Below are 16,307 nucleotides of genomic sequence, written 5' to 3'. Positions count from 1 at the left end.
CTTGCATAAATCGAACTCAAAAGTCCGAAAATTTTGTAGTGAATGACACAGAATTCTCACTTTCTGTATTCCTTCTGTAGTTTAGCGAATGGGTAAAACTTAAAATGTCAAAGGGTATTATAATAAAAAGTAAATTCCATGTAATTTCTTTAAAAAAAAAAAAAAAAAGTTCCATGTCAGACAAAAAGAGACATACAATTTATCGAGACACTTGTTTTTGGTAGAAGCAATTTATCGAGACACGAGTTAAAGAAAATATTAGAGTGGCATTCATGAAATATGTAGCGTCATTTAAGGGCAATACTATAGAAGTCTCCTCCTAATTTATCCTTCTTGTCTTCCTAGCTTACGCAGTTGTCATCTTTCAGAACCAGAGGAGCACGAGAGAGAAAATCAAAATGGTGGTCGGAATCTCTAGCGGTGGCAAGCAAAGCCAAAGCGACGCCGCGAAACCAGACACTGGAAGCCCTAATGGTGGCGAAACCTTCGGTTCCGGCCAAACTCACCTTCGTCGAAGCGAAGAGATCGACAGTTCTTCTTCTACTCCTTATGTTAGTGCTCCTTCTAGTCCGGGTCGCGTTCCCAATGGCTATTATTTCAGTGCTCCTACGAGTCCGTTACACTTCATGGTCTCTGCATCAACTTCTTCTTCTTCTTCTTCTGCGTCTGCTTCGGATTTCGCCTCTTCTTCTGACGATCCTTCTGTTTCTGGTTCCTTAGAGTTTGAATTTTCCGCAAGGTTTCCCTCCAACTCCTCGGCTTCTACTGCTTCCATGATTTCTGCCGACGAATTGTTTCATAACGGCCAAATCCTTCCGATGAAACTGTCGTCTCACTCGCGTAGACCTCAAATCCCAGCTCCATTGCTGGATCTAGAAAGTGACGAAAATTGCGAGGATTCGCAGACGAGAGAGAGAGAATCGAGGCTACCAAACAAATCTCCGCATAGGAGGGTAAGATCTGTCTCTCCCATGAGAAATCTCCTGTTTGAATGGCGCGAGGATGAAGAAGAGCGAGAAACTAGCGATTGTGTTCTGCATTTGGAAGATCCGGATGGCAAGCAAGATGAAACCCCATCGATGGGAACGACGACGCCTTCAATGTCTGCTTCATCTTCAGGGAAGAACCCTAAGAGATGGATCTTCTTGAAGGATTTGCTCTATCGAAGCAAAAGCGAAGGCAGAGGAACCGTTAAGGGGAAATTCAGGTATTCCCTTTCCTTCTCTCCTGCAATCAAAGATAAGAAACCTCCATCGACGTCTCTCCCTCTCTCTTCCTCGAACTCGAAAGAGAGGAAACCTCCTCTTCCATCTGTACCGACGACGGAAACCCAGAAACCAAAACGAACACCAGCAAACGGCGTTAGTAAGCGGAGAATCCCTCCGTCAGCTCACGAGCTTCATTACACAACAAACAGAGCGCAGACGGAGGAACTGAAGAGGAAAACATTCTTGCCATACAGGCAAGGACTACTGGGATTCCTGGGGTTTAATTCTAAGAGTTATGGAGCCGTGAACGGTTTTGCTCGAACCCCAGTATCTTCCAGATGATTCATTGAAAATATTGGAAGGGACGATGAGAAATCTGTATAGTTTTCATCTCGTTTTTTTGTTTGTTCAATTGGATTTAAATTCTTGGCAGATTTCCCACCTGCTTGAAAGAGAGAGGGGCTCAGAATCGGTATTGGATTTTTTGAAGAGAACACTACTACTACTACTAGTATCTCCCCAGTGAAACGGCTGGAAGCTTTTCTTCTTCTGTTGGGACTCGGGAGTACGTTCTCGATGCAACTGAGAGATTCTGTCCGTTCGTTTTTGCGTGATCTCCATTTTCTTCCCAGATATTGTTTTGTGAGTTAATTAATACTTATTTGCAGAATCAGCAGATATCCCATTGGTCTCATTTTTAATGTGCTATGAAAGAAAAAGTTGTGAAAAGGCTTTCTTCTTCATTTTTTTTTTCTTATACAGCATTGGGGTCTGCATTACACAATTGTATAAGCAATGGATTGGACAATGGCCATTCAGACAGAACCGAGAGGGCCAGCCATAACATCTGCCACTGAATTAGCAAATCTTGAAACAAAGAAAAAAGCGCATTGAGCTTCAATATCTTCCAGAAAAATAAAGGGGAAAGTGCATCTTCAACAACTCCAAACAGTTCGTCTCTACTTCCAAATTATGCAAACCTTTCTAAGAGCTAGAGCTTCAGCCATTAATGGTGAATTGCAAAGGATTCTACTTGAAAGGGCTTCTGACCCCCTGCCTACTTCATTTCTAACCACCACTCTTGCCATCTTGCACCCAAGCCCCGCTGCAGTTTAGCTTCACAAAATCTCTCTGAGGCGCGCACCAAACACTTCTGTTGCTTTCTGAATCCCTTTGGTATGGATAGAAGAAGAATACTATTCTGAAAAAATAGTCTCGACCATAAATTCCTCAAAAGCCTGGTTTGCTAATCTCAGAACTTCTTCAGGCACCACATAGTAGTATTATTAAAGACCAACTCATTTCTCACCCTCCAAATATACCAGATAATGAAAGTGGCAGCTGCAAATTTTTTTGTCATTAAAAAAAAATTACATCCCAATTTTTAATCCATTGATAGATTGAACTAGTTCCATATCATTAGAGAAGCACTTCCATAAAAGTATATTTAACACAGAGATGTGAGTTCTCAACCATTTCATTAACCCTCTATTGGTTGGATGTAAGAGTTGAACGAAAAAATATATTACTTCTCACATCAGTTGTTCACATCAAATATTTAAGACGAGGAGAGCCTACCTCAGAAGGGTATACAGTAAATAACCGTCTGATTTTTCTACAGCAAAGGAACCAAGGTTTGTCTGTCTCATTCTTGGCTTCTGCAATGTCTGAACTCTGGTTTGAAACCAAGATGTCATATCCAAAAATTCTTGAATAATGTAGTCATTTCATCTCCTGTGATACTAGGACTGATGCCTTACTGTGTTATCCTCATTTTGCGTTTGCTTCTATTGGTGGGTTCCGGCCATTGTTCAAATCTCTATCAGTATTTTTATATCAGTGTCAGATTGTTGGATCGTATGTGCTACATGATTATAAAGATGACCAATACACATCAGATTATGATTTATGCCTTCTTCGGTTTAATATAATTTTAGAACAAGATAAGCTGAAAAACGTGTGGAAGGGTGTCAAATTTGGTATTGAAACTGCTTATGTGAAATCATATTGTCTTGAGCCTTTCCAAAAACAGTCTCTATTGCGTTATGGTATAGTTGTGTCCTAGGAGTCCGGTCGGGGGAGCTTCCCAACCACACAAACACGTGGGTCCCACAGGTGAAAATTTTAAATTTTTTTAACTTTTTTCAAATAGTATTTTTTACCTGTGGGCCCCATGTATTTGTGTGGTTGGGAAGCTGTCGGGGTGAGGATCCGGACGTCCTAGTCAGGGTTGGAGTTAGCATTTAACACAATAGATTTTCTATCCACTTTCTTTATATATTAAAAAAATTACAAATAAACATCCAAAGACCGCATAGCGCAGTGGATTAGCGCGTTTGACTTCGGATCAAAAGGTCGTGGGTTCGACTCCCACTGTGGTCGAAATTTTTTTACATTTTTTTTTTCTTTATAGAAATAAAGATAATAAATTACTTAGAATGACAATTACAGAGTTTAGTTACATCCATGGTAGTCCAAGTGTTTTTTAAGGCTATTGATGACCTATAGGCTAAGGTAGTAAACCATATCTCAAGGGTGGGGTTCTGAAATGTACTAGTATTTATATGGGAAGGTGGTGGTTGAATGGCCATGTAAATTGTTTGGTTGAACAGTTCTAGAAATCCTACCATTAAATTTGATGGGATTAAATCTTAATCGTCTATCATAAACGGTTCAGATTTAATTCCATCAAATTTAATGGTAGGATTTATTTAAACAGCCATTCAACCATATTTATGCCTATTTATATTTTTTGTACAAGAAGTTAACGTGCCAAAATAGGGACAAAAGCAATCAGTCATTGTTTGTACTTCTTAGGTAGAAAAGGTCCATTGTTTGTTGTAAGTTGCACAAGATGTTTGCAATCTTTACAAATGAAGAGTGGGCTCAATCAATTCCTATATGAAGTCCAATGGTTGTAGCCTCAAGAATGTCACCTCTGTCTGTATTTTTTGTGCTAACATATATGAGCTGTCTTTCCCACAAAATATCTATGCTCCATCCAGCTGAGTTCAGCTGTGGGTTAAGTACCTCTGCACATAGTACAAGAGGCAATTGAGAATCTAAGGGTAGAGCAGGGGTTCTTAAAGGCAATTGAAGGGTTGCAGTCCAAGAAGAGATATTATTAATGATTTTTTGTGGGTTTGGGGGATTGATTTTTAAAGATTTTTAGTTCATTTCCTTCCCTACAAAATAGAAAGTGATTATAAACCCCGATAAAAACTACTTTTGGGAGCATTTCTCAAGGGTAGGGATAGAGAGGAATGTGATCCATAATTGTAAAAAAGGTCGCTGTGAGAATTCATCTAAATGTAATCCAAGCAATCCAAATTCGTTTAATCTATTCACAGGAAATGAAAAGGTGCCAAGGTGTCTCTGCCTCTTTTTCACAGAGAACACAATTTGGTTGGGATGAGGTCCATTGGGCGAGGACCGACCTGGTTGTAAGACCTTCATATAGTACCCTCCAAAAGAAGCATTTAAATTTAGGGTGCAAGGACAATTTCCAAAAGAATTTCAACCAGGGACAAAGAGGGCCATTATGTCTAGAGATTCATTGTTTTGTTAGCTCCTTTACTGTCAATATGGTAGAAAAGTACCCATTACAGGAGAAGAGAGAAAGCCAGGAGTCATTTCTTGATTTAAGGTGGAGAGATATAAAGAAGATGAGGTGAGGTTGATTGTGGGTAAGAGAATACTCCCTTAGTTGATTTGAGCTTTTGAATTGTGTAATTGTTGCATTCCGAGCCCAAATATTGTAGTTGTGTGGCTCTTGGATTGCTATTTTGGACATTAATTTTTGGTATTGTACTAAATTAGTGACATCATACCATTTGACATAGTTAAACTTGTGTGACATCATCTAACTTGGCATAGTTGATCCTTTTTGATAAATTGCTATTTTGTGGTTACCTGATACATTGTATTATGTTGGATAGGATACATTAATGCTGATTGAAGGTACACATTTGACCCCGAAGGCCAAAACTAGTCCTGAGCCTGAATACGGCTCAAAATTCCTTCCCTGATGAGTGGGCCAAATTTAGGCCCTGGTGGCCTTGATTAGTGTCAAGGTGGAATTAGGGTTGAATCTTTGATTAGGGTAACCCTTTGGTTATTTTGGTAAAAATAGGACAATAACATGAAATTATGCATTGTATCATCATTTTGTGGTTATCTTCACTGATTAGGACCAGGGTTCAGCTCCTCTCGTTGTAAGGACTCTCCTAGTGCATCCAATGAGTTATAGAATTTAACTATATAAAATACTTTAATCAAAACATTCAGTGAATACTTTGGATTAAAATATTTACATGGTCACAATTTCTTCATTTTCAATTTTTTTTTTTATTACATTCACAGAGGGAGCTTTGTCGTCCACAAGAGTCAAACCCATGACCTCTCCATTGAGAAAACTTTCATGTAATACCTTCACAATTTCTCAGCACTCTTGGACACTCAAGGATAAGTGCGCAATTGGCTCAGTTCAGCTTGGTGCAGCCTAGCCGATAGGGTCAAAGCCAAGGTCAGTGTCAAGGTAAGGACGAGTGATGTAGTAAAATGTAGAATGGAAGAATCCGAAGGGTATTCACTTTTGCTAAAACCAATGCACGGGGCAAAATATTGGTGTAATCATGAACTCGGTTTGCATGTTCAACAGTGTTTTCTCCATCGAACACTAAATTTTCTCCACTCAGCAATCACTATCCGATGATAACTCAGATTCAAACATAAACTCTGCATCTACTAGTAAATATTCGGCAACAACTGAGTATGCTACAGGTAAACTCTCTCATCATCTGTTGGAAACAGTCCATGGGTAACCTAAGAATCGGCCAAAGTCAACTGTAAATTTCTTCCATTGTGATTTGTGACCAAGTGATCACAGATTCAAATTAGAAAACAAGCCATATGCAGAAACATGGATTTAAGGCTAATACCCTGGTATGCCCGCAAGGACTACAGTAGCAAAAGCCTCATGCACCTGGTATTGCCTTCACCATATGAGTAATCTAAAGAGACAAGAGAGTTAAAAATCAGCACCTTAGTTTTACTTGCAATTTGTCACCCACAGATCTAACTTGGGAAGAACTGTGAAGTACATCAGGGAAGGACAGTAGTCAACACCCCCCCCCCCCCAAATTCCAGAGTACTATGATAGGCAAAATGCAATATCCTGTTTACTCCTTAACCTTGAGTCATGAAAGGAAGGAAGAATCAGAAGCATTAACTAAAGTATAATTCAAAATCTTGGACCCATCTCGCACAATTGTAAATCAGAAAAATTATAGAGATGTTCCCCAAAACTGTTCTCTTTTCAACATCTCGGAGGAGCTAGTCTTTTGAATCCAGGCTTCATGCAGCAAAGAGCTTGTGAACATCAGCATGGCATCAGCGATACATTAAAAAAAAAAACCCTAAAGAAGCAACCTCAGAGAAACGGAGAACACCCAACGAGGTGAGGCTCACAGGCCACCGTGGAGCTTGTCTAAATAAATGTAGATAAGATGTTCTTCTTTAGCGTGAACTCGTCTGCCTTGGCTGGGCTGATAGACTGCACACCCAAAAACCAAAAGATTATTTAAGCTACAAAAATCCTGAAAGTAGTGCAATATCCAAGCAATTGCCTCTATACCATCAAATTAAGTAGGAAAGCAACTATGGTTGTGACAGATCATATCCAAGCAATTGCCTCTCTCTCACTCTATTTGCATATCAAAACCCCAACCCATATATGTTAAGCTAGTACCAAATCCCAACCGTCAAAAGACAGGCTGGGTGGCCCAAGTTTACCCAGCTCCATTAAATTCCTACTTTAAAGTTGAAACTTCCAAACATTCAAACCAACGCACACTCCCCATCCAAACCAACCAACTGGGGAAATATGGTGACATAAAAACTTCACCTTTTCAAGAATACGATGTAGCCGATCCATCTCATTTTTTGCGTAATCAGATCCTTTTTCCATACAGCTCTTGGCTGCTTTCAAGTAAATCTTTCCATACCTGTGAAAACACAGCTGATTAGTACCCTTGAAATCCACATGTACTTCATAAACCCAAGACAGAAATTTTAATTCACTTTAGTACCAACAAAGTTTGTTCCATCAATTATACCCAGTTTCCAACATAAAACCTGTTCATATATTACATACTCTTGAATTTTTATTACCTCGCAGTGGAACCCTTGAGCTGCCCAACCTCTTCTTCTATCTTAGAGAAGACTGCTTTCTTCTCATCATTGCTGGCACTCAAAAAATCCTTCACCAAGGCATCAAGATGTGTGACAATGCCAGCCTGAAAGAACAAGAAAGGTTTCAAACCTTTAGGTATAATAAAATCAACATTTAACATTATTCAGCTTCTGGATCCACTAGTTACTAACTTTGGAAGTAAGCTGTCCTTTCCCATCTCGGCTTGTGCCACACTTCTCATTGATGAAAGTCACAAAGTCATCTAAATCTCGCCCACCATCATAGTCCTCGCCAGCTTTGTTGCTCTTAGGGAAGAACTTCAATGTAGGAAAGCCACTAACACCATACCTGAAGGAGGATAGTAATTGTACATTAATATCTCATGATGCTCGGCCATATAAAAATAGTTGAGAATGTAACTTACAACGCATCCACAGTATACTACCCAAGATAATCATCCAATTGACAAAAAATACAAATAGCTAGAAGGGGAAGTCAACTGTACTCAGAATGCTGCGAGATCTTCCAATTTTAAATTCACTGTTCAAAACAGCAAAAGGTTCCCTGATGAGAGTATTGGAGAATGGGACGATGCCATATAACCAACACCATTCTATTCAGTCATCATTATGTCATTGTAAGTCATAGCAAACTACCCATCCATAAAGAGTAGCTTTTTGAAATAAGTGAGGATACTGGTATAACAGTACACGCACAACTTAAGAACGAGGGGAATAAAATGCAGGAATACTACGAAATCATGTGTTGGTCCTGCTGATGTAGTTCTCTCGGGAGGGGAGAGTTTGGAGTCAGTCCTAAGTCTTACAATATGCACGGTGGCACCCTCAAGATTTGAGCTGAGCATTTGCCCTAGTAGCCATTTATTATTGCTCTAAGTAGGGCTGTAACAGGGTCAGGTTGGCCTGGGCTTTTCACGATTCTAACCTTGACCATGAATACCCTAGGTTGACCCTGACCCTAAAAGCCGTCCACGTCAAACACTCAATTGACCCTCACCCTGACCACCCCAACCACAAAATAATATAACATTCCATACTTACATACTGTTGCCCTAACTTTACCAAAAATATCATGTAAGGTGGTAGGCCTAGTGATGCAGGGGAAACCCTTGAGACTAGGGAACCTACAAGGTTGGTTACTAGACTCTTAGGAGAGACTGATTCTTGGCAACTAGTTAAAAAAAAAAAGTACTGGCAGCAACTGAAATCTGATTAACATGCAGATAAAACAATTAATGCAAAGGAAGAACAATATGCCCTCACTAAAGACACTTAACTAAATTGAATGCAAGAATACCAAGAAACCTAAAGAAAGTAGTGCTGGCCCAGTCAATATCAGACTTCTAACAATAAGATCAGCCCAAAAAAAATGCAAAGAAAACCTTGGGATTTTTGTTTTAGCGAAACTACTGCAAAAGCATGAAATATAAACTAAGAACTACTTAATGAGAGTTTCAATAAATTTACCTGCTGGCTCTGGCTGCAATACAGGGTTAGAAAGACCAAGGAACCGGAAAAAAGAAGGAATTTCTGGGTAGCGATGAAACACAAGAATGGACAGCAGGACTAAAAGAGGAGAAGTACAGCAAGGCTAGGCGGCCGGCGGGCAAAGAAAGGGGGCGGGCGTTCCTCGAAATGGCGAGACGTTCTTCTTCGAAGCGGCCAAGAGAGCGAGGGCGCCCCGGGGGGGGCCTTCCTCAAGACAACGCCTCTTCCGTGACACTTCAGGTTTACTTCTTTTGTTAGGTCTCGGCTTCTCCGCGCTGAGTTAGTGGATCCGGGATCCCGGTTTACTGCCTATGCTCAGCCGTAAGTGTGAAGAGAAGAAGAAGAAAAAAACAATAAAAGAAACAAAGACAGAACAGCAGAAATATCTGCTGGACAGAATTGAAGAGGAAGAAAGAAAAAGAAATAAAGAACTGAGAGGCGGTAGAAAGAAAGAAGAAAGGACAGAAGAAGGGAGAAAGAGCTCGTTCCACAAGAGAGAGAAGAGAAAGAGAAACTTACCAGGTGAGAGAGGAGTTCACACACAAGAGAACTTTGTGCCAGAAGAGAAGTAGTTTCTGGTTTTTTTTTATTCTATTCAGTTGTGTAAATCGATTCTCATACAAGCTTAAATAATAGAAACTAGTCCCTCCCAACCCTACATGCTGAATTCCCAAAATAACCCCAAATAACCCTCAACCCAACAATAACATTTAAGGACAAAACTGGAACCCCAAAATAAAATAGCAAATTCTAACCCAAACCCAAAATAATCCAAAAATTGGGCCAAAAATACACTTGGCCCAGCCCTTGAGGACTCAAAGCATGTAGCTTGCTCACTTTCCCTTTATTGAAACGCTTCGGTCTGATCCTAACCATCGCTATATTTCCTTCTTGAAACTCTTGTAGTTGTTGATGCACATCAGCTTTGGACTTGCATTGATTATTACTCAGTGTTATTTGTTATTTTACACTTGCATGTAAATTAGATATGTGCTGCGCAAAAGACTTGGCTGATGGGGAAGTCCTAGAGCTGGACACAACTGGAATAAGGTCTATGGGAGCCATGGGCTGGTATCCTAGTCAAACCTCAAAAGGTGACAAACCAGTGCTTCGTTGCATGGAACTATTATAGGCAAACTCAGCTAAGGTAAGGACCCAGTCCCAACTGGTGAGGTACTCTCTTATAAGGCAACACAACAAATTCCCCAGACTCCTATTAACAACCTCGGTCTAACTATCAGTCTGGGGGTGAAATGCAGAAGAGAAACGGAGTTTGGTTCCCATCATCCTCCATAAAGTGAGCCAAAAGTGACTAGTGAACTTAACATCCTTATTGGACACTATGGTATTACGCACCCATGGTACTTGACAACCTCGTGGAAGAAGAGTTTAGCAACAACTAACGCATCATAGGTCTTTAAATAGGGAATGAAATGAGCCATCTTCGAGAAGTAGTCTACTACCACAAATACAGAATCATGTCCTCTGGATGTCCTAGGAAGGGCAAGCACAAAGTACATACTAAGGTCTTGTCATGAAGCATGTGGCACAGGCATTCTATTTTTGTTGCTTAGCGGTCTGACACGTCTTATACTGACTCACTACCCTAGCAACATCTCTTTTGAGCCTTGGCCAGTAAAATCGGTCCTCTACAAGGCTAATAGTCTTATTTCAACCAAAGCAATCATCAACTCCCTCAACATGCAATTCCCAGATCAGGAAATCTCAAAGTGAGGTCCTTAGTATGCAAAGTTTAGTTCCATTAAAAAGGAAACCATCTCCCAGTAGGTAATCTAAGCACCAAGTCTTTCCATAAGAATGGAGTTTTCCTTTTGATTCACCTAGGACATCTTTAGTCACCTTCTTGATACACGTAACCATCTAATTCCACATCGCATTCTTTCCTTGTTTGACTACTTCATTAGCAAAGGATTTCAAGAACTCTCCTTTCAAGTCCACCATCTTATCTTGGGATGGTTAACCTTGCAACTTTTAAGAGTTTTTCGGGTTAGGCACATATCTAATACCACAAGTCTATGTTGTGTAGTTAAGCTTTCCCCTGGTATCACCTTACAATCCTTGCACAACAATCTATCAGTCCTTCTAGTTAGGAAGAAATCTATTTGGCTTCTATGATATCCACTTTTGAAGGTAATTAAATGCTCATCTCTCTTTTTAAAGTAAGTACTTACAATAGATAGATTAAAAACAAAAGCAAAAGCTAAAATTAAAATCCCTTCCTCATTCCTCTCTCCAAAACCATATCCTCCATGTGCACTCTCATAGCCTCTTTGATCTTTTCCAACATGTTCATTTAGATCACCTCTTATGATAATCTTTTCTCCTTAACGATTTCTTCGCATTAATCCATCCATATTTTCCCAAAATTCTATCTTTAGACTTCATCCAATCCTACCTGAAGTGCATATGCACAAATTATATTTACAATCTCTTTCTCCATTACAAGCTTGATAGCAAAATAATCCTATCACTCACTCTTCTAACATCCACCACATTATTCTTAAAATCTTTATCCACTATTATACCTACTCCATTTTTTTGTTTTAGCCCCAGTATACCAAAGTTTAAAGGACAAAACATTTGAACCCCAAATAAAATAGCAAATTCTAACCCAAACCCAAAATAATCCAAAATTGGGCTAAAAATACTCTAGGCCCAGCCCACAAGGACTCAAACATAACAAAATAAAAAAAATCAATAGAAAACTAATACCCAACCCACCAAGACTTAAGAAATAAAATAACAAATTGCCTGTGGGTAGTGCTTCTCATCGAACCATAGGGACCCTTGCAATCGGAGAGCCTTCAAACTCATTGTCCATCCACACAGATGTTGTCGTGGGATGATATCTACGCCAGTGTTGTTGGTAGACTCGGACTTGTCAACTGATGTCTTCATCATCTAGGCCATTAAATACTCGAGCCTAATCCTAATTTAGGGCCAACAAATTCCAACCCTAACCCACCTTCAAGACCAAAATACTAGGCCCAAACCTTGTTCAGGGTTAGAGTGGATTACCAAAAATATCCTATAGGCTAGAAAGACTAGGCCCTTCAAACCCTTGACCCTGACCCTAATTTAGGACCAGAACTTTCCGACACTTACCCACCTTCAGGCTAAAATTTTGGGCCGAGACCGTATTCGGCCTTAAAGAGCATTTCGGACCATCAGGGCAAAATAACGACTCCCAGCTTTATGTAATAACCTTATGATCCCTAATATTACATCTAAAATAGATAAAGAAATAAGATCTACTCCAAATATCACATTATTGCATATTTTTATATACATAAAATTTACATAGCTAATTTACTTGTTTTTCTCTATGCAGTTTCTCAACTTTCTCAAAATATTTTCTTCCTAACTTGAATCATCATCATGAAATCTTTCTACTCAAAAAAAGGAAAACCCAAGTATTGGTGGACTCACTTTTCACCTAGATCTTTGTATTTATCAGCATCCAAATTTGCAATTACTACGTCATCTTCTAGTTTAAATGCCGCGGCCACCTTTTCATATACCTATAAACATTTTCCAAAAAAAAAGAAGAAGAATCCCAAAAATGTTAGTATACTCATTTTTTCAGGTTTGGAGGGAAAGGGATTGCTAATTAAAAACTCTGGTTACAGTAAAACAGCTTCTAGAGAATATTTGAAGAAGTGTTGATGTTCTGGACTTACAGGAGCAAGACTTTTGCAGTGGCCACACCTGCAAAACCAAAAAAGATGGAACATTACACCACAGCATACAAACATAAATTATTCTAGCTCCAGGATATGGTAATTGAAAAAAGTCTTACCTGAAAATTTAAGTCAATGAAAAATAAAAATAGAGATACGAACATGAATTATCATGGAGCATGAAAACTCTTACCATGGAGCATAAAACTCAACCAATACATCCCTGCTTTGGTCCAAGACAATCTCATTAAAATTATCTTCTGTTAGCACCAATACATGTGATGGGGCTGCAGCTATCTTCACGTTGGTTCCTGCCAAAAAATGGAAGCTTATCAACAGTTTTGCAATATTATAATCTGTGAACTCACAAGGATTTGACCACCAGTTCAAACTATGCTGGCCATAAAGCCGGAAGATAGTCTGTACTATGACAAGAAAAATGTATGACAAGATACAAATTACACAAAAAGGTTCATCTGTGGACACAAGAAACGGGACAAGTGGTTACGAGTCTACAAAAACTCACAAATTATACATCAAATGTTAAATTTTCTCTCAAGGCTCCGCAATATGAATTTGAAAGAATGAAACAGAATAACAGAGATGTCACATGAAGTACATAAGGAGAACTGAAAGGTAGTTTTACATCTCAGAAACCATGCTGCAAGCTGTAGATTCAACCACTAGCACTAGCAAAAGTACACTAAGAGTAACATTATTAATTGCTAAAATTGTCATCCTAAATAAGTATAACCTTTAGAATAAACATTCTGCATTAGTTATTAGCCTAAGTTTGTGTATAATCAAAACTAAAACTGAATGCTAGAAAAAGTTTCTACTTTCATCATCAACACAATGGAGAATCTATGAGGCTTGAATCTATCAAAATATAAGCATCCTGAAAACATCAAAATTGAATCAAAAGACGTCAGAATTTGGCATTCAACATCCTGGTTGTATCCAAAATTACCATTACATCCTCAACCGAAAAAAGGGGGTAATTTGTGGGATGCTTAGATAAAAATTACCAACCACAAAATCATGCCTCAATAATTAGAGGATCCTTACTGCATGCATATTGAGTCAGAATTCAAGATTGATATATTACCTCCCTCATTATTCACGAACTCAGCAAGAGATTCAGAAGTGCGTGGTCCTTCATACCTACACAAGTCACACACTCAACTATAATGTATCCAGAGTCATAACTAAGTCTCAGGTTTAAAAGTCAGAATAAATTCCAAAAGTATTTTCCTCACTTTTTTGGCTCCAAGGACCCTTTGGGAAACCACTGAATTGTAGGGTATCCAGTAACTCCATATTTGCTGCAAACACTCTTGTGCTCATCACAGTCCACCTGCACCAAGAGAAAAAAAAATCAATTTTTAGAACAAGCACACAATTTTTTTCAATAAAAGAACGCAAACATCATCAAACCTAGATGGTAGTACTGGTTATTAATGCTCTCACAGAACTTAGTGAATACAACATGATGGATGAAAATTCGAACAGTAAGGATATGCACTAATGCTGACCTTCCCAATCAGGATGGTTTTGGCCTTCTTAAAGCTTGAACCTAGTTTTTCATACTCTGGAGCAAGCTTTTTACAGTGCCCACACCTGTCACAATTGAAGGCTATCAATGCCAATGAATAAACCAGAGAAATATAAGAAAGGCACTATCATAGGTTTCAATCGTCATTTCTTTGTACAATCTTCAGCTGATCTGCTCACAATGACATGGAATAAAAACAGAAAAACACATTCAACATCTTGGGGATTAGGATTATATAATATTACAATTATGCTGTGGTCAAAACCTATCATTTATTAAGACAAAGACAGCGGCCATCATCGGACTGAATCAACATAGAGAACATTTAAGAGTTCAAACAAATCCCAGAAAGCAAGATAGATTGATACGGATGAAGACACTTAAGCTTCACCACAATAAATCTATGTACATCAAAGCAATGTGACAAAATAATAAAGAAAAAAGAAACGAAAAAGCCAACCTAACATGTTGATATGATCGGCAGGGGAATAATTGACATATACTCAGATTCAAAACCTGAAACAGCTATGAGAGATCCAAACATACAAATAAAGAGGTAGGATAGTAAATTGAAAAGAAATGGGTGGATATAATTCTACATTCCATACAATATTTCAAACTCTTCAGAACTAAGTGTTCCCATCAATTGACTCACAGAGCATTTTAAGTTGTAAAACAAATTCGCCAGGAATTGCTCTGAACATCTAGTTCGATCAAACTTTACTGATCCAATCCTAAATCAATAGACGGACAATCATGATCTACATAATAGCACAAAGCCCTAACAATTACAGATCTGGAATGTGCGTGATCGGAAATCCATTGCTTCAACTAATCAAATCAACAGCTCGTAGCTAAATAATTCTACAATTACATCAGCAAAACCAAACAAGGGAAAAACCAATTGAGTGAGCTCAGGAACTAAAATCCATACCATGGAGCGTAGAATTCGACGAGAGCGCTTCGATCCTGGCCGACTTCCTTCTCGAAGTTCTCTTCAGTGAGAACAACTACATCGTCTGCAAGAGCTGATACCAAAAGAAAAGCAAGTGTTCCAACAGCAAACCAGATCTGAGAGATCGCCATTTTTTTCTTCTTTACTGGTTCTATTCCACGAAGACAAACATAAGAAAACCCTCTGTTTGACGAACAACAGCGAACTTTTTATTGGGTCTCGGAGTAGAAGCCACGTACATGCTTCAACGTGATTCGTTGGGATACTCGCACCATTTACTCGTCACGGGTTTCTGCTTCGAAAAAAAATAAAATTTACCGGTCGCGTTTCACTTTTATTATTATTTTTTTTTTCACCAAACTAAAAAAATCTATAATTCCCTCTATTGGAAGAAAATTATGTGATTAATTGCTTTTAAATTTTTCAACAAAAAATAACCATTCAATATTTTACTTTATAAAACTAATCAAGACGAGTTTTCACGTCTTTTCCTTCTCATTCTCATTCTTAGTTTATTGGTAAGGCCGTCAAAATTCAAGTTAATTCCTTTTCCTTTCTTTGTATTTGGGGAAAATTTGTAATTCCACCTCTTGAGTTAATGAGTTTTCTTAAAAAATTAATGGGTAAATATCACTTACCTCCCCTCTTAGCTGAACAAATGGCATTTATATCCCCTCTTAGTTGGATAATATCACTTACCTCCCCTTCCTACCTAGTAAATATATCAAACACCTTCCCTCCCTCTGTTAACTTTTTTAGTTAAATTTAATTTTGATCATTAATATTTTTCTAAAACCCCAAACTATTCTTGGCTAAAATATTTTTTTTATTTTAAACCCTAAATTGTCATAATCACCCTAACAATTAAAATACTAAATTACCCTCAATTAAAATAATTATTAAAAATCAAAACTAAAATCCAAATTATCTTTAGTTATTAAAAGGCCAACATACCTTTTTTTTATAATAATTATCAAACAATTAAAACCAAAATGGCCCTGTTATTTTATAAAACCCTTTTTTTTTTTTCATTTTTTTTTTTTTTTATACCGTAATACATGTTTTTAATTGTTATTGAAAAATTAAAGAAAAAAAAGGGAAATACCCTTTAGTTATTAAAAGCCCAACATACCTTTTTTTTTTAAATAATAATTATCAAACAATTAAAAAAACCCAAAATAGTAATA

At 38.2% G+C, this 16,307-nt stretch overlaps 2 protein-coding genes and 1 non-coding gene across 3 annotated transcripts; 2 read left to right on the top strand and 1 right to left on the bottom strand.

Annotated features, from left to right (window-relative positions):
- The first annotated feature begins 263 nt into the window (after nt 1–263).
- On the top strand, nt 264–2,618 carry LOC149019554 (uncharacterized). Its single transcript, XM_089151054.1, has one exon. It carries the CDS (start codon nt 399–401, stop codon nt 1,548–1,550), a length of 1,152 nt encoding a protein of 383 aa, XP_089007180.1. The 5' UTR covers nt 264–398; the 3' UTR covers nt 1,551–2,618.
- Nucleotides 2,619–3,516: 898 nt separating this feature from the next.
- On the top strand, nt 3,517–3,590 carry TRNAR-UCG (transfer RNA arginine (anticodon UCG)). Its single transcript has one exon. It is a non-coding gene; the product is annotated as a tRNA-Arg (tRNA).
- A 3,093-nt stretch (nt 3,591–6,683) lies between these two features.
- Nucleotides 6,684–15,346, bottom strand: UNE5 (thioredoxin family protein). Its single transcript, XM_089153542.1, has 11 exons — nt 15,100–15,346; nt 14,146–14,230; nt 13,870–13,967; nt 13,719–13,774; nt 12,804–12,921; nt 12,611–12,638; nt 12,360–12,451; nt 7,593–7,749; nt 7,380–7,504; nt 7,114–7,213; nt 6,684–6,762 (listed from the first exon to the last, which is right to left on the bottom strand). Exons 1-11 carry the CDS (start codon nt 15,249–15,251, stop codon nt 6,697–6,699), a joined length of 1,077 nt encoding a protein of 358 aa, XP_089009668.1. The 5' UTR covers nt 15,252–15,346; the 3' UTR covers nt 6,684–6,696.
- Between the last annotated feature and the right edge of the window lie 961 nt (nt 15,347–16,307).

This window comes from Hakea prostrata, chromosome 4 (assembly GCF_041222555.1).
Source record: "Hakea prostrata isolate BN-2017 chromosome 4, UWA_Hpros_2, whole genome shotgun sequence".
Classification (NCBI taxonomy): domain Eukaryota; kingdom Viridiplantae; phylum Streptophyta; class Magnoliopsida; order Proteales; family Proteaceae; genus Hakea; species Hakea prostrata.
The sequence above is the reverse complement of the archived record's forward strand: the minus strand, read 5'-3'. Positions and strand labels throughout refer to the sequence as shown.

What these genes read in the sequence shown, in the direction of transcription:
- LOC149019554 (XM_089151054.1), top strand. Translation starts at nt 399, where the DNA reads ATGGTGGTCGGAATCTCTAGCGGTGGCAAGCAAAGCCAAAGCGACGCC.
- UNE5 (XM_089153542.1), bottom strand. Translation starts at nt 15,251, where the DNA reads ATGGCGATCTCTCAGATCTGGTTTGCTGTTGGAACACTTGCTTTTCTT. An exon ending in AAACCATCCTGATTGGGAAG is followed by an intron (nt 13,968 to 14,145) that starts GTCAGCATTAGT and finishes CTCTTGGTGCAG; the next exon opens with GTGGACTGTGATGAGCACAA. An exon ending in TACAAAGATCTAGGTGAAAA is followed by an intron (nt 7,750 to 12,359) that starts GTGAGTCCACCA and finishes ATCCTCCTTCAG; the next exon opens with GTATGGTGTTAGTGGCTTTC.